General features: G+C 36.7%; 2 protein-coding genes across 5 annotated transcripts in view; one reads left to right on the top strand and one right to left on the bottom strand.

Moving 5' to 3' along the window:
• LOC116463474 (transmembrane protein 144) overlaps positions 1–23562 on the top strand; it is a 49811-nt gene extending 26249 nt beyond the window's left edge. For both annotated transcript variants that reach the window (XM_058434667.1, XM_032146592.2), the window contains 7 exons: positions 2118–2199; positions 4659–4726; positions 6739–6857; positions 9518–9637; positions 10716–10813; positions 13512–13565; positions 22644–23562. In XM_058434667.1, the coding sequence (XP_058290650.1) occupies positions 2118–2199; positions 4659–4726; positions 6739–6857; positions 9518–9637; positions 10716–10813; positions 13512–13565; positions 22644–22727 (625 nt within the window). In that variant the 3' untranslated portion in view covers positions 22728–23562. The remainder of the gene's footprint in view (positions 1–2117; positions 2200–4658; positions 4727–6738; positions 6858–9517; positions 9638–10715; positions 10814–13511; positions 13566–22643) is intronic.
• The window catches only part of LOC116463473 (Golgi-associated kinase 1B), a 257534-nt gene that overhangs the window by 112659 nt on the left and 119013 nt on the right, over positions 1–25862 (bottom strand). The gene's annotated exons all lie outside the window — the stretch shown is intronic.

The following is a 25862-nucleotide window of genomic DNA, read 5'->3' as shown; positions in this document are numbered from 1 at the left end:
GGTGTGATACCTTTCTTCCCTATCATAAGGGTCATGGCTGACACTCCTGTAATAAAAGACAGGTTGATGAGACAAAAACATAACAAATTTAATCAAAGTTCTGCGTGACATGGGAACCTGAAGATCCAAAGACCCAGGGAAAAAACATCTGTTTTTCTGCTTAGATTTGAAGATTTGACAGCCAGGGAGAAATATAATTACACAAAGGGTGTGATCTAATGGTAATAGACTGAGGGGAGAAACACAGCAAAACCCGCCTGTTCAGATTCTTCTTGGTCTCTTTGTGTAGTATTTCTTCCTCCTTGATATACAGCAGGACCCCTCTGGAATGAGGGTCTTATGATCTAGACAAGGTAGGTCAGAGAATTTCTTTATAGCCAGCTCCTACGCAGAACGTGGAGGGTTGGGGGTTGTTAGAGTAACTGATCTAGGTTTCATGGCTGGCTTTGAGGAAGAGGGATTCTAGTGTCCATGACTCATCTTGGAGAAGAGGAATTCTAATTTCTGCAGCCTGCTTTGTGGGAGAAAGGTGAGTGGAAGCCATCAAGGCGTGAGGAAGTCAGAGAGAGACTTTCCTTCTGAGGCTGCTTCTGAGGCCTTCCAATCTCCTATAGTTCAAAGTACTCAGCATGCCAAAGTGCCGTAATTTGGGGTATCATTTTCTGACCCCAACATTGGCTTCTATTGAATTAGAAAATCTTTAGAAAAAAAAAGATTACATTGTGGCAAATGGTCTAGATTGTGTGGTAACTATTCTTAGTGTTGTGGGGATTCAAAGAGGAAGATTCAGTAAGGACTGGCCCAAGGGGAAGTTTTTTTTTAAAACCACATTCAACACTTCAACTCTTCTTTAGTTTGGATAGGACAAAGAATATGTAGGGTGTCCAGCTACGGAAGAAAGGGAAGCAAGTGCAAGTCGTTGTGAAAAATTGGGGAGGGGGGTTGGTAGAGAGCTTGGAGCAGGGAGTGGTCAGGCATAGAAGCCAATACGAGGATTTATGTTGAGATAGGTTGGGTGGAACATAATGCAGAGAGCCATAAAAATCCAAAAGGAAAGTTAAATCTCATATGGAAAGGAATATGAAACTATTCATGTTTTAAAGCAAGTAAGAGATTGAACAAAGAAACCTAACTAGAGCATTTTAATTTTTACACAAAAGATGGCATATGATAGACACTCTTCTGTACCTAGCTACCTACCCTATTTCAGTGTCATATATGCTTTGAAAGCTTCTTATTTTGTTTGAAATGTTGAACCATGCAAATGTATTTTAAACGTATTTCAAGTGATGTTAAAAGTATCCCAATGTTGTTCATTTTCTCAAGTTAATTTAATCTTTTGACACATTTTAACAAATTTGCATGGCTTAAAAGCCAAGAGTAAGTGAGGCATTTGTTGCAAAGATACAGGACATCAATAGTGTATTATGAGAGAGATGTTAAAGGGAAAAATGTCACTAGACTTAAATGTATGTTTTTATCTCTTAAACTATATCCTGGAGATCTTTCCATATCAGAGCATAGAGATCATCATTATTCCATTTTTACAGCTGCATAGTATTCCATTGCATGACCATGTAGGCCACCTCACCTGAGTCTGAGTGTACCTGTGTGAGTGGGCCTCCAGCAGGATTGGTAAGGTCAGGAGTGGACACACTGGTGGCCTCAGTAGATCACCCCAGATTCTCCTCTGTGTGAGTTATACAGTTCTGCACTTCTATCAGCAGTATCTAAGAGTATCTGTCCCCTAGCATTTGTCCAACTGAGGATGTTCAGCTTTTGAAGTTGGTCAATATAATAGCTAAGAAATATTATTTCAATGTAGTTTCCATTTGTGTTTCTTTTACAATGTGATTTCAAAGTTAAGGGAAAGATCTGATGTGGAAGGAAAGCTTATGAGTTTAGCCTTTAGCCTGCTGTAATTAAGGAAAATGAGAAACATCTAAGAGAACAGGCGTTCTGGTAAAATGGCAGGACCACTGAAGGGGCAATTTGAAAGTAATCATTGTGTCATTAGGATCTGATTATTTAAGGTGTGTGTTTTTTTCTTAAAAATCAAGCAGCTTGATATAAACCAATATTATAATAAATATCACTAAAATTTATTTTCCTTACAGTGCTTTCATATTTTTGTTCATCAAAAGTGAAATACCAAATAACACGTGTTCCATGGATACCACTCCATTAATAACAGAGCATGTGAGTATAGTATGAGAGACAACTTGACTTGAAACATAAAATTAAGATAAATGGAAAATACATAAATTTTAAACACAGATGAAAAAGTGGTGTTTGCTCATCACTCCTGGCTATGTAAAATATCTTAGCTTATTTATTATGGCTAGGTCTATGTAGCAATCAATTAACATTTCCACAGTTGAGCTTCTCAGCAAGCACACAGGTTTATTTATTTTGATTAACAGATCTCTACTAGGTGATATATATATAACCCCATGTTTTGTAATGATTTAAAAATTCCTACAATAGAGGAACCCTAAATACTGTAGAGGAATGTGAAAATAACTTTAGAAAGTGGAGGAAGGAGGTTTTGAAGTTGGTCCAGGGGAGAATAGACCATAGGAAGCCCATGAAAGGTAAGTGAAGTCATATGAGAGTAGCAACTGGTATCCCATTCTACCCGAAGTGAAAAACAGAAAATATGATAGGAGTCACTGTTTTGACCTTGAAGAATCTAAATTAGTCTGGAATAGTAAATCTGAGTGAAATAGGGGCAACTTTTAAAAGGGATCTGATAAAGCACAAGTGTCAGTAGCTACATATACAAAAGTGACTTCAAGGCAAAGCCTCATTGCCATGAACCCAGGCTCTAATCCTTCTCATCTCAAGAAATCTCTCATGTCTGCCCTGGGCCAGTGCTATCCAGCTGCCCTCTGAATCCAGCGCTCCTTACCCCCAGTGGGGTATTGCCCCTTGGCAGGGTGCTTATCTACCCCTTACTTCAAAATTAATCTTTTCTCCTTTCCTTCTTCCCCTATCAAAACTTTTATCAATTAAAACCTTAGTTAAATTGACACTAAAGTTGAATAGTAATTAGCTTAAGCGTAAAGAGAAGAGGTGTATTAATCCACAGGCATCTCTAATCAGGGAAATGTTTCAGGGAGAAGGGAGGAGTTGGCTTTGGGAAAGGGTTCCTTGCCTGCTTCAGGGGTCCAGACACCTCCTGCCCAACCATCCTCCAAAACAATGGAACAAAATAATAAAATAAATGCAGCTTGGTAAAAGATACACAGTAGGCTAACTGCCTGAGATTTTTCTAGGCAATAAGTTTAAAGATCCATCAACAGCATGATTGATGGGTATGCAACCATGCATCATGAGCTCCTTATGGTGAAAGAAACCATTTTTGCCAAAGGAAAACTTGACTTAGCACATCAAAGAATTCAAAACTACTTTCTTGTCTCTTACAAAAACAATAGGATTATAACATCAAGAACACTTCAGTTGGCCAGGTGTGGTGGCTCATGCCCGTAATCCCAGCACTGTGGGAGGCCAAGGTGGGCAGATCACCTGAGGTCAGGAGTTCAAGACCAGTCTGTCCAACATGGTGAAACTCTGTCTCTACTACAAATACAAAAAAAAAAAAAAAATGAGCTGGGTGTGATGGCACGCACCTGTAATCCCGGCTACTTGGGAGGCTGAGGCAGGAGAATAACTTGAACCTAGGAGGAGGAGGTTGCAGTGAGTCAAGATCACACCACTGCACTCCAGCCTGGGCAACAAGAACGAAACTCCATCTCAAAAAAAAAAAAAAAAAGAACACTTCGGCTAAGAGGCAGTATTATAATATACCCCCCTTATCCACAGAGGATATGTTCCAAGACACCCAAGGAATGCGTGAAACCACAGATAGTACCAAACCCTATATATAGTATGTCTTTGTATCTGATCACTAAGACAGCTACTAAGTGACTTGGGGGCAGGCAGTGTATGCGATATGGATAGGCTGGACATAGGGATCATTCACATTCCAGGTGAGATGGAGAAGGACGATGCAGGGTTTCATCACACTATTCAGAACAGTGTGCAATTGAAAACTTATGAATTATTCATTTCCAGAATTTTTCTTTTAATATCTTTGGACTACTGTTGACAGTGGGTAACTGAAACCAAAGAAAGTGAAACTACAGATAATGGAGGGATACTGTAATTCCATAGTAGAAATATGAATTTGCTCATAATTTTTCCTGACTTACAATATCAGCCTAATATTGAAACATGGCTTGGAATGTTTTATTAACTAATTTAGCAAAAAAAAAAATCAGTATAAGAAATGCTCATTGATCTTAAGCATTCCATAGGAGGAGAGTCTAAATTCCTTACAGATTATGCAGACCATTAAAATATGCAAATGAAACACGAGTTAATAAGTTTTATTAGTTTTTATAGGTGTATCACAATAGCTACATATTAAATGTGAGAATTTGAAATGGAGGACTTGCCAACTGCCAAGTCATCCTAAATGAAAGAGGAAACAATTAGAAACAGTTGAGTTTAGAGATATCAGAATGCGTAGGTGACGTTTATTGTATTTTAAAGCATGTTTGAAACAGAAGAGAAAAGCACTAGAAATATTATCACCAGTGTGTTTATCAATTGAATGCTCTTTTTGTTTTAATTTGGGCCAATGTTTTCCATAGGTGATCAACACAACCCAAGACCCCTGTTCCTGGGTGGATAAACTTTCTACAGTACACCACCGCATAGTGTAAGGAGTGGTTACTTCTTTGCTCTATTATTCTGTTTCACATTTGGTTGAAGCAGGGATTACCAGCGTGAAGTAATGTTCATCTGAGTTCAAGAAAAAAATAGTAATGCAAGCTTTGACTTCTATCTCCATGTGGCTAGGTTTTTTTGTCCCCTGCTGAATTTTAGGTACAGATGCCCTTGAGCTCAACTGCTTTGAGTAATTACTAAATCATTGCATTTATCTCCAAATGATAAGTAGATAATAAAAGCAACCTAATTTTGCATGACTTGTGTAGCTAAAGTAAAAGAGGTAGTATTGTGACCAACCTGCTCTCAGCAGTCACAGTCAGATTAGGCGATAAACTTGTCTAGCACTGCACCACCCAGGATGCCCACCCTGCTCTGGGAATCCCCACACTCCTGTGTCTAGACAGTTGTATAATTCCAGACATTCATTGTCAAATATAGTGGAACATTCTGTGTCCGTGTGGGTCCTACTCCCTCTATCTCTGTAAGAACTCAGAGAGTTGGGCTCAACATCAGCCCCTCTACTTTAGGGTGAGTTTTTTTTGTTGTTCTGTTTTGTTTTTTGGACTTCCAAATAAATATGAAAATATGCACTAGTATATAGCTTGCATTTTACATTTGATGGCTGCTTTAAACTTCATGTGGTGACAGCTTTTGACTCAAGAATATAAAGCCTTCTTTTTGATAGTGTATATACTATCTTTACAGGGGGAAACAGCAGCACCTGACACATAGTAGAAAATAAATATTTGAATAATTTGAATGAATGAAAGAATAACAATCTTTGGAAGAAATAAATATGTTGCTGGTTTTGCGTCAGAATAAAACCAATCTTTCAAACAAAAAATTTTTTCAAATATTTTTTGCACAAAGCCTCCCCTTCATTAAGATATTTGTTAAGAAAAATATTGTTGTCTTGTAATTAGCTAGGCCTAGTCTATTAGTCTTGTCTGCGTTTGGGATGCTCCACGGCTATGAAGTCCAGACCTCACGTGACACAGGGATTTCCTGTATGAGTAGGACATGCTGCCAAGGTGGTCTTGTGAGTTTCTACAGGCTCATGTTACTTATAGTACTACTTAAATTGACTAAGTTAGTTTTTAAGCTTTGGAGGGAATTGTTTTTGCCTATGACTGTTTTCTGTTTGGAGGGTTTTTTTGTGTGATTTTTTTTTTTTTTTTTTGAGACAAGGTCTCACTCTGTCGCCTGGCTGGAGTGCAGTGGCAAAGTGCTCGAATTATAGGCAAAAGCCACCACGCCTGGCCTGTTTTCTGTTTTCTGTCATTGTTCTTTGTGTTAACTTCAAGGAACTGTTCCAAAATATGAATCACCTCCCCCTACAATCATTGGAAATGCTTGCTTCATGCAGATATGGCCCAAGTCTGGGGAGTCCGCCTGACTCCAGTGCTGAAAATGAAACATTTTCTTTTTATAAAAAGGAATGTTTTCTCTGAAATACCCAGATTATTTAATTAAATCAGCACTTCCTCTTGACCATGGCACTGTCAACTAAGGCATAGGCAAGTTCATGGATTTCAATAGTTGTTTTCAACAAACATGCATTTAGTACTTAGTCTGTCCTAGTTCTGGGCTGGATAGCATGGCCTGTTAAAATTTTTAAAAAACCATAAAGCATGGTGTCAGTATATAGATATCTCAATTTAATTAGAGTGCCAAGTTTATTTATGTAGACTGTACAAGATAACTGTAGCAATATTCTCATCTATGTAATGACAACTTATAATTATAATCCATTTTAATTTCTATAAATCACGTACTTCTAAAATTAGACACTGGTGGACTGAAGCTGTCCTCCTAGTCCTGATGCCACTTTAATACTGCAGGGTATTTCTGTGACTTCGGCCAGTCACAGAGCTTGAGATAAATGGATGCTTTTTGCTTGTTTGTGATTTGCCTTTTGAAGCATGTTTATGATTCCATTTGTGCGTTTGTCAGAAATACTGTTTTGGGCCAAGATTAATAGTGATTTATTTGTTTTGTAAGGGGCTGCAGTCTTGCAGTGATATCTGGAGTACTCTATGGATCTACATTTGTGCCGATCATCTATATCAAGGACCACAGCAAAAGAAATGATAGTATATATGCAGGGGCAAGCCAATATGGTGAGAATAAAAAGTTATCTTACTTTATTAATATCTATTTTTTATGAATGTAAAAAGAATTGTGATAATAGTAAATATTGATGGGTCGATTCGATCTTTCTTTGTCCCTGTAAGTGGCAAACTAGAAAGGCACTGAACACCAAAAATAATAAAGGATTCAGTATTTTCATATGATCTTTAACATACAAATGCAACCAACTTTAGTCAGGACTCTTTTCAACTACTTGGATCTCAACACATAGTTTCTGACTTTCCAGTAAGATTTGGAAATTATTTTCCAGTTAGATGATCTCTGGGAAAAAATGTATACCTCTGCTCTTTTAAAAAGGCTAAAGTGTAGTACATAGTACTTTAAAATCAGGTAAAGGTCAATGTATAGCCTACTTGGTCAGAGGATATTATTTTTCAAGCACAGAGTCATACACTGGAAGGCCCAACGTAATGCTTCCTGTTAATATCTCAGTTTCCATTGATAGAATTAATCTCCCAGGAGTAAACTCAATACTATATGCAATAGCCTTGTACAGATTCAAAAGGAGATGAAAGAGTGTTTACTTCGGAGATCTGCTAATTATGTTGAAGCATGGCTTACACCCGTGAAATGATAAGAGAATAGGATCATTCATAAAATAAAGTTCTAAATCAGATGGCACAGAAAATTAATGTGACCTCTGTTCAGATAAAGGAGAATTTGGAGGGCAAAAGTCATGAGGGAAAGATTATCAAAGAAGTTGAGATTTGAACTCAACTTTAACAGAATGGATAGACTAAGTAGATGCCATAGTTTCCGTCTTCCTTTTTATAGTTAGCCCCCTGTATATTACTCAAACCTTTTATTGACTTCTGTCTTTCATTTGTTAAAATTTTATACAAATACTTTTTTGCATTTTTACAAAAAGATAAAAACTAATAAAAATAGAATATCATAGGATAAATTAAAACAAGGTCTCACTAAAGAAAGAAAGACAAGAGTGGGTATATAAAAGGAATCAGAAACGAGTCTAAAAACTTTATACTAATTTGTATACTTGCTAGAAAGGAGGCATAAATTTGGCTCTTAGAGTCCCTGTAGGCACAAGGGAAATCAGATCAGTCTCATGATTCAATGAGCACAAGATAAAAACAACTAATTGTTCAGGAGCACAGATGTTCTTGGTACAGGGACATAATAGACAGTGTCCTCACCAATCTCTACACAAAGAGAACAATGGCTTCTTAGGGATCTTGCTTGTGACAACTCTCTGAATGTAATGTGATGGGAACACTTTATCCCAGTTTATTCAAAACTAATTAGGGGGGATTATTTTTTATTTCATTTATTTAACAACACATATGTAGTATGTGCTCTGTCCTAAGTATTTTACAAATACCCAGTTAATTCTCATAACAACTAATACCCTTTCTTTGTTTTACAATTGAGAAAATTAAGACATAGACATGAGACGATTTGTCCAAGTCCCAAAGTTAGTGAGTATTGAAATGAGGATTTGCACCCAGGTGGTCCATGCTTTTAATCACTACATTTTGCTTTCTTTTCTGGTGGTCCATATACAGATGTATTGCCCTTACATGATCCAGAAATAGGATTTAAGACTTAGAGCAACAGACAAACTCTCTGTCAAACTTTTCTTCCTAAACATGGCCACTCATCTTTGTCAAAATTTTAGGGGACAGAAACATTGAGTCCAACATGGCTTTCCCAGCCAAGAACCTGTAGTGCACCCATCTGTGTGGCCACAGTCCCATCTGCTTAAACAGTCAGTGGAGTTGGGATTTTTCCGAGATTGGGCCACCATCATGTGATATTAACTCCCCCATGTACTTAGGTTTATAATCAACAATTGAATAAAGCCCTCTCTGGATTAACTTCCTGAACAGCCTTCTGTACAGCTGTCATCTGCAACAGAGATGCTGGTCTCCAGATTGATCAATGGATCCTATAAAATTAGCACCTCCAATTTTTTCATTCATATTCTCACTGTGGTCAACCTGAGGATTTGCTATAATTGCTACTGTCATTAGCAAAATTAGGCCTGAATGCCTATTTTTAAAAGGGAGGTATTAACATCATAGTTACATAGTTCATTGTTTCTTATTTAGCTTTACCAGATGATCATAAAAACTAGCCTTTAGTTTTGATTATAGTAACTAATTTACTACTTAATGTATCTAGATTTGAAATCTATTAATTAAAATTCTATATGAACAGCATGTAGAAAACTAGGATGATTAAATATAATTAATGGGTTTTTTTTTTTTTTTTTGAGACAGAATCTCACTCTGTCACCCAGGCTGGAGTGCAGTGGCATGATCTCCACTCACTGCAAGCTCCACCTCCCAGGTTCACACCATTCTCCTGCCTCAGCCTCCCAAGTAGCTGGGACTACAGGCGCCCACCACCACACCTGGCTAATTTTTTGTATTTTTAGTAAAGGCAGGGTTTTCACCGTGTTAGCCAGGACAGTCGCGATCTCCTGACCTCGTGATCCACCCGCCTCAGCTTCCCAAAGTGCTGGGATTACAGGTGTGAGCCACCATGCTCTGCCTAATTAATGATTTATTTGCCTTTAAGGTTAATTCTGGTGAGTTTATTTTCAGAAATCTAAATATATCTGGAATGACTAAAATGGTGTTTGAGAGTTTTTAATCTCTATTTTCAGATTTAGACTATGTTTTTGCACACTTCAGTGGCATCTTTCTTACAAGTACTGTCTACTTTCTGGCCTACTGCATAGCCATGAAAAATAGTCCTAAACTATATCCTGAAGCAGTCCTACCAGGTAAGAATATGTACTACAGATCTTCTTACTATATGAAAGTGTCATCTACAACTAATTTAACTTGAATAAGTTTCTTCTGGAAACAAAGCCATCTTCTGTGTGTGTGTGTGTGTGTGTGTGTGCATGTTCATTCCCCGTAATTACTTTTGCCCAGTTCACCACCAAATATGAAGTATTTTAAATCCTTGAAACTGAATATGAAACGTTGGCCATTATTACAGAACCTAAAACTTAAACAATAAATCTATTAATAAGATATTTTCCTGTGCCAAACATCTTCTGTATTGATCATCATTCTTTACTATTTCTTTTTCACTATCTAAAGGTTCATATATCAACAAATAGGAATATACAGCAACTTGGGAAAACAGTTTCTACAAAATGTAGGAAGAGATCGTGTTGACTTCAAAAAAGACATATGTTAAACATACATGGTTTTGGACTTAATTCATTAGGCATTGATCTTTTTTAAAAATCTCATTTCGGAGTTTATTATAATTCAATTTGGAATGTAGGTCCACAAGTAAAATTTTTTAAAGGCAAAAATAAAGCATAAGTCAGAGACTTGTTCTGAAATGCCTAACAGATTTGTGCTAAAGAATGCCACCATGTAGAAAATGCTAGAATACTTTACTGAATGCCTAGCTAAAGTACTGTGAAAGTTTTAGCTGGTATTTTTACTTAAATACTATAGGTTTTTTTTTTTCTTAGCCATAGCATCACTCTGATCCACTTTATTAATATCTATGGTTTACAGTAAATGGTAGTTGCAGAGAATGTTCGGGTTCAGTATGTCCCCTAGTCCCCTTTTCATCACCCAATCTCTACCTCTTTTACTACTATGGGTACTTTAATGCCGATAATATGAAAGCATTGATCACTCTACCCATAGCAGGCAAGAGTAGAGAAATTACTTGGTTCTAAAATAACAATAAAACACAGCTCAAAATTCCATATTGGCCAACAACATTGATTGGAATGCATTTATATGTGCACTTTGATATTCCTGTTGTAGCTCACTGTGAGTTCTTCAGGAGGGGAACATGGTCTGCAAATGTGTGTTGTCTTTGTATTTCAGGATTCCTGTCAGGAGTACTTTGGGCTATAGCTACCTGCTGTTGGTTCATAGCAAATCACTCTCTGAGTGCTGTGGTCAGTTTTCCAATAATCACTGCTGTAAGTAGCTGAACTGTTTTTCCAAATTTTCATTTTATGAATGTAAACCCAATTTTTCTGAAGCACTCTTAGGGCATTGCTAAAGACTGTCATGGAGTTTGATTTTTTAGGAGTACAATTAATGGATTCAGATAGATAAACTGACCCTCTTGAATCTTCATGTGCTTGATTGCTAAGGAACATTTCTCACCTCATTTTAGCAGGGCTGTTACTCCTTAATCTTTAATATCCTTGCAGTTTTTGGTTTGATTGGTTTATCTAATGTAATTTTAGCAACATTGTAATTTGCTATTGATAACTATTATTCTCTCCTTATATAAAAGTTTATAAATATGGGACCTCATAAAGGGAACATTGAAAAACAAATAAACAATATCCTTCACAAAACTTTTATAGTAGACAGAGAGTTGGTTTTTCTACCATTGTTTCTTATTTTGAGTAGGAATAAAGACTGAGGACAAAATAAAAACCTAATTCAAAGGAAATAAACCACTGAAGTAGGTGAGTGTGGGCAGAGGATCAGTGAGAGTGGTCACTGTGGCTTTTGGCGACCTGCCCATCACAGAGATTATTCTTGAAAAACTGTAATGGAAGCAGAGCCTTCTCACTCACCAGGCGTAACTTTCTTACCTTGTGCGCTTGGTGCTTGTTATCTGGGAAGGACAGGTATTTGGAGTTGGTGAGGGAGTAGGTCCCTATTGCTACCAGGCCCTTCTTTGGTTTTATTTTAGTCACTTTATCCAAGGACAACCTTATCTACACACAGAAAAGATTTAGTCCCTACCCTCAACAATCTTACATTCTTCATTATTTTATTTTTTCCATAGGGTAAGATTTTTTTAACTTTTTTAAACAAAAAATGTCAAATGAACCTATCACCTAGTTTCAGCAATTATGTATATGGTCAATCAATTTTATCAGAATACATTTTTAATATCCCAGCAGTGCTGTTCTTCCCAGGTATACATATTCTCATAGTTATATATTCAGTGGTAACTGGACTGAGTTCCTTAAAAGTAGTATCCATTTTGTTTATTAGCAAATAACATTCCATTAAAAAGCCAAAAGAAAAAAGAAAGAAAAAAGAAAGAAAGAAAAAAGTAACCTACCAGGGGCTGTTACCTCTGCTCCATGTCTTCCTTGATAATTCTAAACTGAATCAGGTTATTCTAAAGATAGGAGCGAGTTCACTTTGTTTTCAAAAGCTGATTTACACCTAACTTACATTAGTTTACAAAAGGAAAATATACAATCCAAATTACCAAAACTGTTGTATCTCCTATGAAGATGTCCTTCCTACTGGGCTCTCCTAGGCCTGAATCAAAGAGTCAGTACATACTTTGACCTATGCTTGCATTACTTTTACCAAAGCACCCTTCCTATAACCACACTACTCACAATAACTCTTAGGCCATGCCTAAACTCATATTTAGAAAACGACCAGACAAGAATCTTCAAAGGTCAATGATACCTTGTGGTATTGTCGTGTACCATGTTCTCTGAAGGGAAATGGATTTTCAGATTAAAAATTATTGAGTGATTAGCATAACATTAATATGGTATCCTCTGTTCTATTGCTTCCTCTCATTCTGTTGAAAGTCAGTGTGGGGTTGCCTAAAAGACCCATATGCTTCTTGTTTGATTTGGATTTTGAGGCTTAGGAACTTACATCATTGATAAAAGGCAGTTCCTTTGACCTATTTCTCTGGCTCTTTTGATGCTGACTTTCCAGATACTGATAAACAGAGGGGAGTGTATTTTTTTTGTTTCACTTACATACCAAGAGTGGAATCAAACTTCATTGACTCAGTCCTTTTGACAGTTGGAGTAGTGGTAGGGGAAAAACATTTTGGAATCTATTTGAAACTCTTCCAGAGTTTCTTGGAGTTTGAAGAGCAATCATAAAATGTTGATACAATATACCTTCTCCACAAAGACCACACTTAACCCACATTCCAATTTTCTTCCTTCTCAGCTAAGAAGAATTACCACCAAACTTGAATAGCTTAAAGTTTATAAATTGCAGAATCATTCCTTTTTTTCACCTGTTTCTTCTCATTTCCTCTGTCCTATATTATTTCATTCTTTTCTTTGTCTCCTGCCCAGAAACCCCTATTGTTTTTCCGTACATGTTTATTTTAATCTTCCCATAAACCTTTTTTTTACCATTCATTGGTGTTTAATGTTAGCCACACTTGATTGCTCTGTAGTAATATCAGTTAAAAAAATTTTTAAAGCACGAGCTACTTCTACATGTACATTATTTGTCAGGCCAAAAAGAATATGCCAAAATTTCTTCAGTTACGAGATTATCTCATGCCAAAGAAAGTTAGAAGCTTGTGCACACTTTTCCTTATTAATCCCATTTCTAGTATCCTAAGGAACTAGGCCAATGGAAAAAATAAGCTTTGTGCTTATAAAAATAATTTGTCAAATATATTAAAGTATTATGTGGCACAAAATATTATAGCATCATCAAAATAATAAAAATGAAGACCATGAAGAAAAGAAAATGAAAAAAAGTCTTCATTTTTTTACTTAATATCACCTAAAGTTTAGCTTAGTGTGGAGTTAGGGTTGATATTATGGGTAGTTTTCCCTGAAAATATGTTTATATTGTCTCTAACTTACTATATTTATATAGAATCTAGTCATAGGTAAATATCCAATTTAATTAAAATTTATATTTTTATTTAAGGGTCCAGGATTTATAGCTGCAATGTGGGGTGTCTTCATGTTTAAGGAAATAAAGGTATGTACAAGAAAGGGCAGACTAGAAAATGGGAATGGGGTAGGCCGGGCGTGGTGGCTCACACTTGTAATCCTGGCACTTTGGGAGGCCGAGGCTGGTGGATCATGAGGTTAGGAGTTCAAGACCAGCTTGGCCAAGATGGTGAAACCCCGTCTCTACTAAAAATACAAAAAATTAGCCAGGTGTGGTGGTGTGCGCCTGTAATCCCAGCTACTCGGAAGGCTGAGGCAGAGAATTGCTTGAACCCGGGACGCGGAGGTTGCAGTGAGCCAAGATCACGCCACTGCCCTCCAGTCTTTCTTTTTTTCTCAAAAAAGAAAAGAAAATGGGAATGCATCCAGGTGAGTAAAGTATTTAATATGTTTGCATTATTTTCTGAAAACTGCCTGTGGTGCCTAGGTCCAGGGCCAACAACCCATGAATGGATTTGACAGATAAAATGTTCAGAATGTCATAATACCTAATTAGGAAAGAAAATACTAGAGCTATGATAATTATAATGTAACATCGTGTCTCTCTCCACCCCATCTCCAATGGAAAAATGCTGTCATTGACTTAAATTTCCCTGAAGTGATTTTAAATAACCCAATGAAATATGAGAGAGGGAAATTTGTTTAAAATGTGATAAATAAGATGAAAGATTTTTTTTTATCCTAAAGGTTAAAGTATCTCCTGAGGTAAATCATTGTTGGGAATAGATGTTTATATTGGTTCCTGTCTCCCAAAGGCCTCCATGTCAAACCAGCAATTTTGTAGGAAAACAGCATGGTAACAGGAGGCTATTGCCATTTCCTTTTCAAATGTAAACGATGGTAATTTAAAATTGCATTCATCAAATAGTTCTAGTAAGAGTGTGTGTATGTGTGTGTGTGTCTGTGTTTTCTTTAAAAATCACTTTGCCGAGCATGGTGGCAAGCATCTACAGTCCCAGCTACTCAGGAGGCTGAGGCAGCAGCATCACTTGAGCCCAGGAGTTTGATGTCAGCCTGGGCAATAACAACGACAACAAAAGGTATAATCTCAAGAGTCCAACTGGGTTCAAATCCTGGCTCTGTCACATACTAGCTGTGTGACTTTGGCCAAGTTTCTTAACCTCTCTGTGTGTATACTCATCTGAAAATGGAGATAACCAACCAAGAGAGCTGTGAGAATATGAGTAAAGTGCTAAAAACACTACCAAGAACACAATAAATGCTCAGTTAATTTTGGGGGTGAGGGTCATATAACCTAGCCCAAACTGTCGATAGCAAAATAAAACAAGTTAAGAGCAGTGGCTCACACCTGTAATCCCAGCACTTGCGGGAGGATTGCTTGAGCCCAGGAGTTTGAGACCAGCCTAGGCAACATAGCAAAACCCCTATCTCTACAAAAACAATTGAAAAATTAGCCAGGTGTGGTGAGGAACACTTGTAGTCACAGCCACTCAGAAGGCTAAGGAGAGAGGATTGCTTGGGTTCAGGAGGTCAAGGCTGCAGCAAGACATGATCATACCACTACACACCAATCTGGACAGCTGAGTGAAACCCTGTCTCTTCAAAAAAGAAAAAGAAAAAGAAAGAAAGAATAACAAAACTCACAAAATCAGAGAACTTCTCCCCTTCTAGCCAGGCATGGTGGCATCTACCTGTAGTCCAACTATGCAGGAGGATCACTGGAGCCTAGGAGTTCAAGTCTAGCCTGGGCAACATAGTAAGACCCTGTCTCCCTAACAATTTAAAGATTTTAAAATGTTTAATCTTTTTTTAAAAAATTGCTTTGGAACTTTTCCCAGTTACCTTTACTTGTAGAAAAAAGTCTTCAGTTGAGGAATACATGCAAATACTCTTTTCTAAGAATTTTTATTAAAGACAATATTGATCCAAAGACCCCTCCCCCATCAAGGCATCATAGACTTGTCTTAATATGCAGTTGTAGTAGCAAATAATTCCTGGTTCTAAGGAGATTGATATTGCTAATCTCTAAGAACCGTAAAGTGAATGTACTTCTACTTGATCTTTAAAATGATTATTCAATTTTAGATTTAAAACATCATTTCAATCATTGTAAATGAAATATTTTGATTTAAAATCCATTATTTGATAATACAAGTAACATTCTCAGATTTAAAAAATAATAAACTTGTTTCAAAAATATGTGGACTATGATCAGAATTTTTCTTTTTTTAAATACACAGGAACAACTTGAAACATTTATAAACCTGTAAGTTACTTTCGTGAATATTTCTCAGTTATTGTGGTTGGAGTTCCTTTCTACAAAAAGTAACTCTATGCCCAAAATATGTTGTAAATCTCTCTGCATATATTTCATCTACCTCACAAAATATGATTTATTTATATTAAAAAATTGGTTATTACCTCATGTAAGATGCTGAAGCCTTAGAAAATTACAAATTAGTGATCACAGTTTATTAGTAATTATAGGTATAAAGAAGTAGAAACCAAGTATAGATTTATATTAAAGCATTTGAAAATTATTTTGGTCATGACTACAATAATAATACTGAATTGAAAATCCTCTTAACTACATATAAGAACCCTGTTCAAAGACAGAATCCCTAACCAAAAAGCCTAGTATTAATTCTTTAGAGTCCTTTATTTAGAGGAGTACTGAAAAACAGTGAGGAATGTTTTGTTTTGTTTTTGGTAAAGACATCGTTCAAAAGGCACCTCAGACCGAATAGAAAAGTAACTTTTAAGATTAATATACTATGACTCAATAAGGTTTAATTCAGGAATGCAAGGATCGTTCATAATATGTAAATTAATTAATCTCATTTACTCTAACATATCAAATATGAAAAGGACGCGATAATACTACACTAACCTCTTAATAAGCTAGAAATAAAAGGAAGCTTTTGTGGTACAGTATGTCTATCAAAACAAAATAGCAATTATATACCTGAGTTTCAGGAAACATAACAGTTCTCTGTATGTTGGAAGTCAAGGATTTCTCCATACTATTATACAATATTTCCTATAGATCTAGCTAGTTTGGAAACACGAGAATAAGAAATGAAATGAATAAATATAGGAAAAGAAATGAGAAAATTATCATTTGCAGATTACATTTTTTAAAAATGTACACATTGTGATTTCAATTTATTGGTGACAAAAATTAAAAATTAAAATAAAAATTTAAAAGAATCAGCTGAAAAATTTAAGATCCAATAAGATCATTTAGTAAGGCTTGAGATATAAAATAAATATGAAATCAATTGCCTTCCAATATATCACCAACAACCAGTTAAAACGAGGAAAATAAATGCTATTAATAATAACCACGAAAATTACATAAATCTAATTAAAGAATTACAAGTAATGTGCCAGATTTTTAAAATACTGTATTTTACTTTGTTACAAACATGCACTAGAGGACACAGAAGATCAGAACAAATATGGGAGACTTGTCACATTTCTGATGGAACATCTCGCTGTTATAATTAGGCAGTTCTCTCCAATTACCTTCAGTATAATTCCTGTAAAATCCCAGTGAAGCTCCTTCTAGAATTTTTAGAGTAGGTTCTAAAGTTTGGCTAATTATTTATGTAAAAATAGGCAAAAAAAAAAAAGCATGACAGCACATGTACCATATTTCTGACATGTGCAATTTAGATTAGTTAGGCCAGTTTTCTTATAAAATAAGGATTTCTAAACTTAAGAAAATGACTGTTTGCTCTTTTCTATTTTAAAAAATGACTAAGATAAGATTACAAGTATTAAAAGAAGAGAAAGGGCCAAGCTAAAAGCAGAGAGTTTTTTTAAAAACAACAACAACAACAACAAAAAACCTGGGGCCAGGCATGGTGGCTTATGCCTGTAGTCCCAGCATTTTGGGAAGCCAAGGTGGCCAAATCACTTGAGCTCAGGAGTTCAAGACCAGCCAGGGCGACATGGCAAAACCCCGTCTCTACAAAAATACAAAAATTAACCTGCTGTGGTGGTGCGTGCCTCTAGTCCTAGCTGTTTGGGAGGCTGAGATGGGAAGAAGGCTTGAACCTGGAAAGTGGAGATTGCAGTGAGCCAAGATTGCACTCCGGCCTGGGTGACAGAGCTAGACTCTGTCTCAAAATAACTAACTAAATAAATAAATAAAAAATCTTATATGTCGTCTACAAAAAAAATTTAATGGCTGTCCAGTGGTACTTATTCAATGCAGACACTTAATTGCCTCTTGGCAGCTGATTTAAAGAAAAATTTTAAATACCTACATGCCAATCAGTTTAGAAAAGCATCATCAACTAAACATTAAAGCCTAAATCTCATAAGAATAATTTTTAAAGTATTTTTGTAGAAACAAGACAAAAACCCCTAAACTAAAGAAGAAAACAACAGCAAACCTGGTATCTGCAGGACTCATAGGTACTGTCAGTTATATATATCTTAAAGCAGTCCTTGAAGGCACATATTTAAAAGTCTACAACCTACAGCTGTGAGGAATAAAGCTGAGCACCAAGCACCTTTTGTGTGAAGGACTTTAGTGATTCCATTTAGTTTTAATGCCATCAGTGCATCAGTTGGAGATTTTCATACTTCTGATACGCTTTTTTGTTGCTTTTTTGTTTGTTTGTTTTTTGAGATGGAGTCTCTCGCTCTGTTGCCCAGGCTGGAGTGGAGTGATGCAATCTTAGCTCACTGCGACCTCCACCTCCCGGATTCAAGTGACTGCCTCAGCCTCCTGAGTAGCTGGGATTACAGGCGCCCACTGCCACACCTGGGTAATTTTTGTAGTTTTAGTAGAGACGGGTTTTCACAGTGTTGGCCAGGCTTGTCTCGAACTACTGACCTTGTGATCTGCCTGCCTTGACCTCCCAAAGTGCTGGGATTACAGGCATGAGCCACCGTGCCCAGCCCTGATATTCTTTTATATCTGATATCTGTTACTCATTGGGAAATTCATTTTAGATTATTACATCTTTAAGCTAGATATAAATTATATTTTTACCAACACACTTTAGTCAGTATGTCTACAGTAATGCCAACACAGGCAGTTATTACCACAACAATGTATAGGTCAGTAAGCTACTCCCCAGTGAAGAATGAGATGATCTAATATCTTAGTAGCTACCTCAGAAATCCAAGTTAAAAAACTTTCTGCTTTGGGAAGAATGTTAGTGTGCTCTTTCCAAGAGTTAACATCCACCTTTGATGAAGGAAAACCATTGCTGTTGCCCAACTATAATCAGTCTTTTCCTCTAAGAGACTGGGCAGTTTTGGCAAAATCTTAACATTGAAGGGGAAAAAAAATTTTCGTTCCCTGAGAATATTATTCTTCTGTCTACATAGCTAATAAAATAGCACTTAGCAATGTATTCACATAATTAGATTGTAGAGTGCTTGTAACTGAAGACCCATTTTTTAATTTAAGTAATTGCATCAATTTCAAATTCACAAAGCATATGTGGAAATCACCTTAGTGCATTTATTGTTTGAGCAAATATTTATGGAATACTATTCTGCATTAGTACCAGTATCTAGGTGAGAATTGCAGTCTTAAAAACTAAGAAAAAAAAGGTGCTGGGAAATCCAAAGCCTACTGCCAGGTGTGTGTGTGTGTGTGTTTGCGTGTGTGTGTGTGTGTGTGTGTGTGTGTTTAAATAAGCTGTTCTGCACTTGGCAGGGTTTTGGGGTACTTCTACTTATAGAATTTGGGATTAGAGTGGCTTCTGTCAGTGCTAAGGGTCACACTGAATCAGATAATTCATCTGGCCCCAACCTAACTTACAAAGACCTATCTCTGGTCATCAAACAGAGGCAAATTAATCTACTCTGATTCTTTAAATTGAAGAAAGGGAATATTATTTAGTTAGTAACATAGTTATTTGATTTTGTTAATTAATACATAACATAGATATATATGTTACGTATTAGCTAGCATTAATCTTATAAACTAATAATACAAAAGAACTTTCCTTGACAGTTTTCACATTCCCTCCATCCTGGACTTTGTTTCTGTTCTGTTCAGATTTACTACACAAATTTACCTCTGATCTCTGCATTCTTCCAGTAAACTGGAAACACAAGACCTTTAAGGAAGTGTGAGGGAAGTAGGCAAAATGAACCCAGACAAAAGTCCACTCTTTGAAGTGAGAATTTCATTGTGGAGCCAGGAGAGCCATGTGTTCCTACTGTCAACCTGTCTATCCTGCCCCAACCCTGTTTCCTGTGGGAGCCCAGTTAGAACTTCCCTTTCTGGGTTTCCCTCAAAGCTGACCTGGCTGCAAGGCAGCAAAGACAGAACCACCCTCTACCCTCTGACCCCTTGCATCTATGCAGGGGGAAATGAGTCTCCCTAAGCCTACACTTTGCATGGCCTTGCTGTAGGAACTCAAGTTTTAGTGCATGTTCTTCATTGAGTCCTTGAGTGAGCATTAGGCGAGATACTCATGAATCCAGATTAGCCCTGAGGATTAGCCTCTAACAGCCCACGGTCCTGCTTTTGTGAACCCACTCCTCCCAACAAGTCAGTCAACTCTTGCACCAGAAACACAGCATTCTATTACCACTACCTTTCCTGAAGTTTTGCCCAAATTTGGGTAGTGTGAGGCTGTTAACCTGTCGGACCCCAGTGGCCAGAATTTTCACCAGAGAGGGAGGCCACCAGACCTAATCCCTGCATATTTGAAGCCGGCAGGATACCAACTGCTGCCTAGAGTTGCCTCCTCTCCATTCCTTTTTTCTTTTTCCAGAACCCTTATGTGTCCTCTACAATGACTTACCCATAAACCATTGGTATTTTTCCTTTTAAAAGGGATCTAATAGTATTATTAAATAGTATTATTAAATTAGATTATCTGATTGTAATTTTAGATATATCTAAAATTAGAGAGGTGCTAGTCTTGTTTTACTTTGTAATGTTCAAACCTTCCCTTAGAATACTGGAGTCTTCTGCCTTGGATTCAGACTCTCCTGATGACCCACCCTTGGGACCCTTAGACCAGGCAGCCAGAGATTGCCATGCCCTCATTGGCAGAGCCAGTACCCTTAATCAGCAGGAAGTAGATACAGAAGACTGACTTCCTCCCACATCAAGCCTTAAGGATAAGGGATGGAAATCTTTAAGTGGGGGGGATGAGACAGGAATAATACAGGGTGGTCACAGATTAGGAAAATCCCAGGCAGCAGTTTCACATGACTAGCAAAAGGAAACTTGAAATAGCTGCAGAGGCCATGGGCTGATAAGACCCTGAAAAACAGGGTGCGGATCAAGCTGGCTAAGACCAACTGAACCCAACATGGCACTGGATTTGCCCTAGGTTTCACCTAGGACCTCATTATACACTCATTAACATACAAATTACACACCCACCAGCACCATGACAGTTCCGGGAACACCCATATTTGGTGTAAAAATGAGTGACACCACAGTTTTGAGAAATTGTTACCTTTTTCTAGGAATCTTCATGAATATTCCACCTCTCGGTTAAAGAAACCATGAAAATAGGAACCCCAACCCCCTTGTATGATTCTCTCATGAGTATGTCCGCACTCTCCTTTCTTGAGTGTGTACTTTTCACTTTGCAACACGTCTCTGTACTTTCACTAAAAAAAAAAAAAAAAAAAATGGGACTCTTTAAACATAAAGAAGGATATAGACAAAATGGCAGTCATTCAGAGGGGAGCAGCCAGGACAGTAAGGAAGCTTGAAACCATTCCATATGAAAAATGGTCAAAGAGCTAAAACACTGTCCAGGAAAAGAGATGCCTCTGGGGATATATGAGAGTTATTTTTCAATGATTGAGGATTTATCTTGTGGAAGAGATATTAAAATCGATCTATCTGTACTCCTAGTGATGGAACTTACAGGAAGTGAAATATTTCTACTTAACACAGGAAGATATTTCTTTGTTAATTCAAAGATGAGCTGGGCAACACAGAGAAGTGGTTCTCAGTAGTTCCCATCTTTAAGACCAGTGACCCCATACATAACTGGGCAAGTCCAACTAAGTCATTCTTCATACCCTCTCTGCGTTTCTTCCTCACCCTTCAGATCCATCTCCATCTCTCCATCTGCCCTTCATCATCTTTTCCCTGGAAGACTACAGTCACCTCCTAATTGGTCTCCTTGCATCCATTCTGGCCCCTCCAATCTGTCTGCCATCCTGCAGAAAAGTGTGAGCTTTACACAATGCAAGTCTGAAATTTTAACACAGCCAGCTGCCTGTTTTTTTAATGTATTCCTCTTTGCTTGGAAAAACAGGACCCAAATTTGAGAGGCAGAGGTGGGCAGATCACTTGAGGTCAGGAGTTAAAGACCAGCCTGGCCAACATGGTAAAACCCTGCCTCTACTAAAAATACAAAAATTCACTGGGCGTGGTGGTGCATGCCTGTAATCCCAGCTACTTGGGAGGCTGAGACAGGAGAATCACCTGAACCCAGGAGGCGGAGGTTGCAGTGAGCCAAGATCGCACCACTGAACTCCAGCCTGGGCAACGGAGCGAGACTCCATCTCAAAAAAAAAAGAAAAAAATAATAGGACCCAAAGCATAACAAGTGCTCAGGCCCATGGTCTTCCGACCTCATCTTGCTCCACTTAACTTTGATTGCTCCAGTCACACTGACCTCCTTTCAGTCCCTGGGAAATATTTTGCTTTTTCTTACAACAGGACTGTGCACATAAAATTCCTTCTACCTGGAATCTCTACTTGCTGCCCTATTCCCCTGGCCAATTCACTGATACTTGTAGTTAGAAGCTCCACTTCCCACCCTCCAAACCAGCATCATTAAGATTCCCATAACACACTCTCAAACAACCATGGTGGTTTGCTTTATTATTAACACCCCTCTCACGTAATAACATTCTTTTCTGTGATTACTTCCTCTCTCCCATATTATATAATTGTTTGCATAAAGGTACATGTTGAAGCTTAGTGGGTGCCCACATTTATTTTCCGAATGGGTGAATTCATAAGGCTTTGCAAGGTTTTGTGAGAACCTGATTACCTGGAAGGGGTAGCAAAAAAACGTACAGGTGGCTAGAGCAGATGGTTAGTCAGGTCCCTAGCAATCTTGAGAGTCTGTCCATTTTGTGTAATTGATTCAGGCTTTATTTATCACTGTTATTCTTTTTTCTTATTCAGGGTCTACAAAACTACCTATTAATGATACTTGCATTTTGCATCATCTTGACTGGAGCCTTATGCACTGCTTTTTCTAAAATCTAACAATGACAAGACCAGCAGGTGGCAGCAGTAGTTAAGAGAATGCGTCTATCCGACAGCAGAGAGATTATGCTGAGAAAAGAGTGCATTTTCTTACAGCAAATGGATCTCAGCCACTGTTGGAGTGGGTAAATGATTTTTTTCCCCAAAAATGTGAGAATGAAGGAAGATTGAGTTTCGTTCAAGTATAAAAATGAAAATTTCTTCTGATGAACTGTTTATGAAGGTAGTACTTTACTGGGTGACTAAAATGTCTACATTATTATAGCATTACATATGAGGATGCTCTTTTTACCACAGTATGTACCTAGTGTTGCATAATCTAGAACACAGTATAGAGTCCATATACAAAGAAGTTACAGTCCAAATTTCTCACCTATTACCCCCGTGAAGTGAGGCAGAAATACCTTGGGCAAGGAGGGAGAGCTTTACCTTCTAATGGAATTAGATTCCAAAGATATTTGGATCCTTTGTTTCATAAAGTAAATGCATAGTTGGTAACTAAATGTTAAAAAGGCCATTTTATTATTTTTCACCAAAACTTATGTTTATTTCAAGTTAATATCACCCAACTCTACATCATCTACCCATTTTAGCTCATAATGCTTTCGATTATCAACAGATAAAGTCCATTCTCAGAGAACAAAAATTTTTCATCATTGAGAATATATGCATAACATAATACATACATACACAAGTATATTCACATACATAAATACACACAGATATGTTGCTAAAGTGAGACTGTAGGTTATCAGTAACAATTTAAAGGAAACAACCACTCTTTTGAATGCACAATTATTTTTTTCTGAAATACACTTTTCTAAAACCCTCTTAACTGGAGGTTTTCCTGTTTACTTCTTGTTTTAACTGGTGGTTTCCAGTAGGCAAAACAAAATGACAGGCATGCTAGTTTTTTGGTTTTTTTGTTTTTTTTTAAAGAAAACTGAAATTAAGCCAGGCAGATGGCACACTACTAGAATCCCAGCTGCTGAAGCAGGAGGGTCAATTAGCCCAAGAGTGCAAATCTGCCAGCCTGGGCAACATAGCAAGTTCCCATCTCTAAAAAAGAAATTTAATTTAAATTTGTAAGAAAAAAGAAAACTGAAACAGAAGGGCTAGTACAATGTTTGTTGCAATTGCTTCCAAAACTTTGAAATAACAAAACCCCTATTCAAATGTAAATTTTACCCATTCCCACCTGATAGTACTGTTTATTACTTTGTTATGCAAGAGAAACAAAACAGCATTCTATTTGTGTGTATACTCTGAAGTCAATGTGCATGGGTTAAATCCCACCTCTGCTTCATTTTATTTGTGTGGCTGTGGACAAGTTCCTAAGCCCTCTGTGTCAGGCCTCTCATTTACAAAATGGAGTTTATGATGGCATCTACCTCACATGGTTACTGTGTGGTTGAAATTAGTTAAAATCTGTAAAGTATGTTGATGAGTATCTGGTATTTGGCAAACACTATGTAATTTTTAGCTTTTATTATTATGTGTTGTTTGAAGGGGAAAAAAAGTTTTTGTAGATTGGAGAACACCATGTAAGAGCTACTAAGCTCACCACCTTCCCATCCAAACAATTATTACTCCTCTAAATGAATACTACTTAAAAGTGATGGAGCTTCTGTTTGTTTATTGAATTGCTAATACAAATAAATATTTGATTATAACTTCTTATACTCATTTTAATTTTAACCTGAAATGTCATTAAATTATGCTGATAAACTTTGAATAAATTGTGATACAAAAGCTACTTTTCTCATTTAAATATATTTTAGAATTTTATATTGGATAACTTTTAAGTATTCTTTAGTTGGGATTTCCAATTTATATACAAAATTTTAAATGTGAAGTAAAGCAGTTGCAGAAGAAAAATGAAAAATCAGTCTTATTACCTCTATATAGTTTATATATCTATATCTATATCTATATACATTTATATACATCTCTCTATATATAGACTTTATATATATATATATATATATGTAAAATTTGGCAATTGTCAAATCTGCATTTTGTTTGTTCACCTTAGGAAGTGAATGCCTAACTCTCTTGAGGTTTTTAGGTTTTATTTTTCCTAATCTAGTACGGCTAAATTCTAGTGTTTATTTTACATTTTTCTGGCATGGCTTTCTGTCAAATGGCAACCCCATCTGTACTAAAGAGATCCTGCCATCTTGTGTACAGAGACAGAACTACATTCAGTAGAAGTAGCAGCCAATAAGGCTGGTATCAGATTATGGAAATTTTCTACCATAGGAACAGAAAATCCTAATAAATTTTAAAGGATTAATAGTACAGCATCTCCCCAAACTAAAAAATCTCCTTTTATTCCTGATATACTGATTTATTTATATTCAGAGTTACTAACTACTAGACTTATAAGTCTCAATATTGATAGAGCTAAAAAACATTGCAAAAAGGCAAGTTGTAGAACCATGTGCATAGCATAACATTTAGGTAAATTTTTAGTAGCCAAAGTAATAAATACTTTCTATAAATACATATTTATGTAAAAAAAAGGAATTTAGCTACTAATAGTCTACTGTTGACCAGAAACCTTACCTGTAACCTAAACAGTTAACACATATTTTATATGTTATACATATTATATACTATATTTTTACAAACAGAAGAAAATATTGTTAAGAAAATTATAGGGAAGAGAAAATACATTTACAGTATTATACTATATTTATCAGTACTGTAAGTTTGCATCATCTGATTACAAGAAGAATCTTCTGAAATGTTGGGCAACTGCATCCGCAGACCTCAATCTGTGGTACATACCAAGCAATTCAACTTTTTCTAATAATGTCATGACTTTTCTCTGCTTCTTGGGAGCACTTCCAGCATCACTAGTCGAGCTCCGTATGGGTCCCACAGTGTTATCCAAGGTTTACAAGGTTTAATTTTATTGCAATAAAAAATGATGAAAAATATACAAGAACTGCAAGAGATCATAACCACCAGAGGCAACTGACTGGAGAGACGGTTGGCTCACCTGAAGATGATTAGCACCACATGGTGCTTTAAGTGGATAGTCGCAACGCTAGAGCTCACCACAATAGCAACGGAGATTTTATAATAGATTTATGTATATTTTATGGTAGTAAATGATAAAATAGACTA

The sequence above is a fragment of the Hylobates moloch genome, unplaced genomic scaffold (assembly GCF_009828535.3).
Source record: "Hylobates moloch isolate HMO894 unplaced genomic scaffold, HMol_V3 SCAFFOLD_38, whole genome shotgun sequence".
Classification (NCBI taxonomy): domain Eukaryota; kingdom Metazoa; phylum Chordata; class Mammalia; order Primates; family Hylobatidae; genus Hylobates; species Hylobates moloch.
The sequence above is the reverse complement of the archived record's forward strand: the minus strand, read 5'-3'. Positions and strand labels throughout refer to the sequence as shown.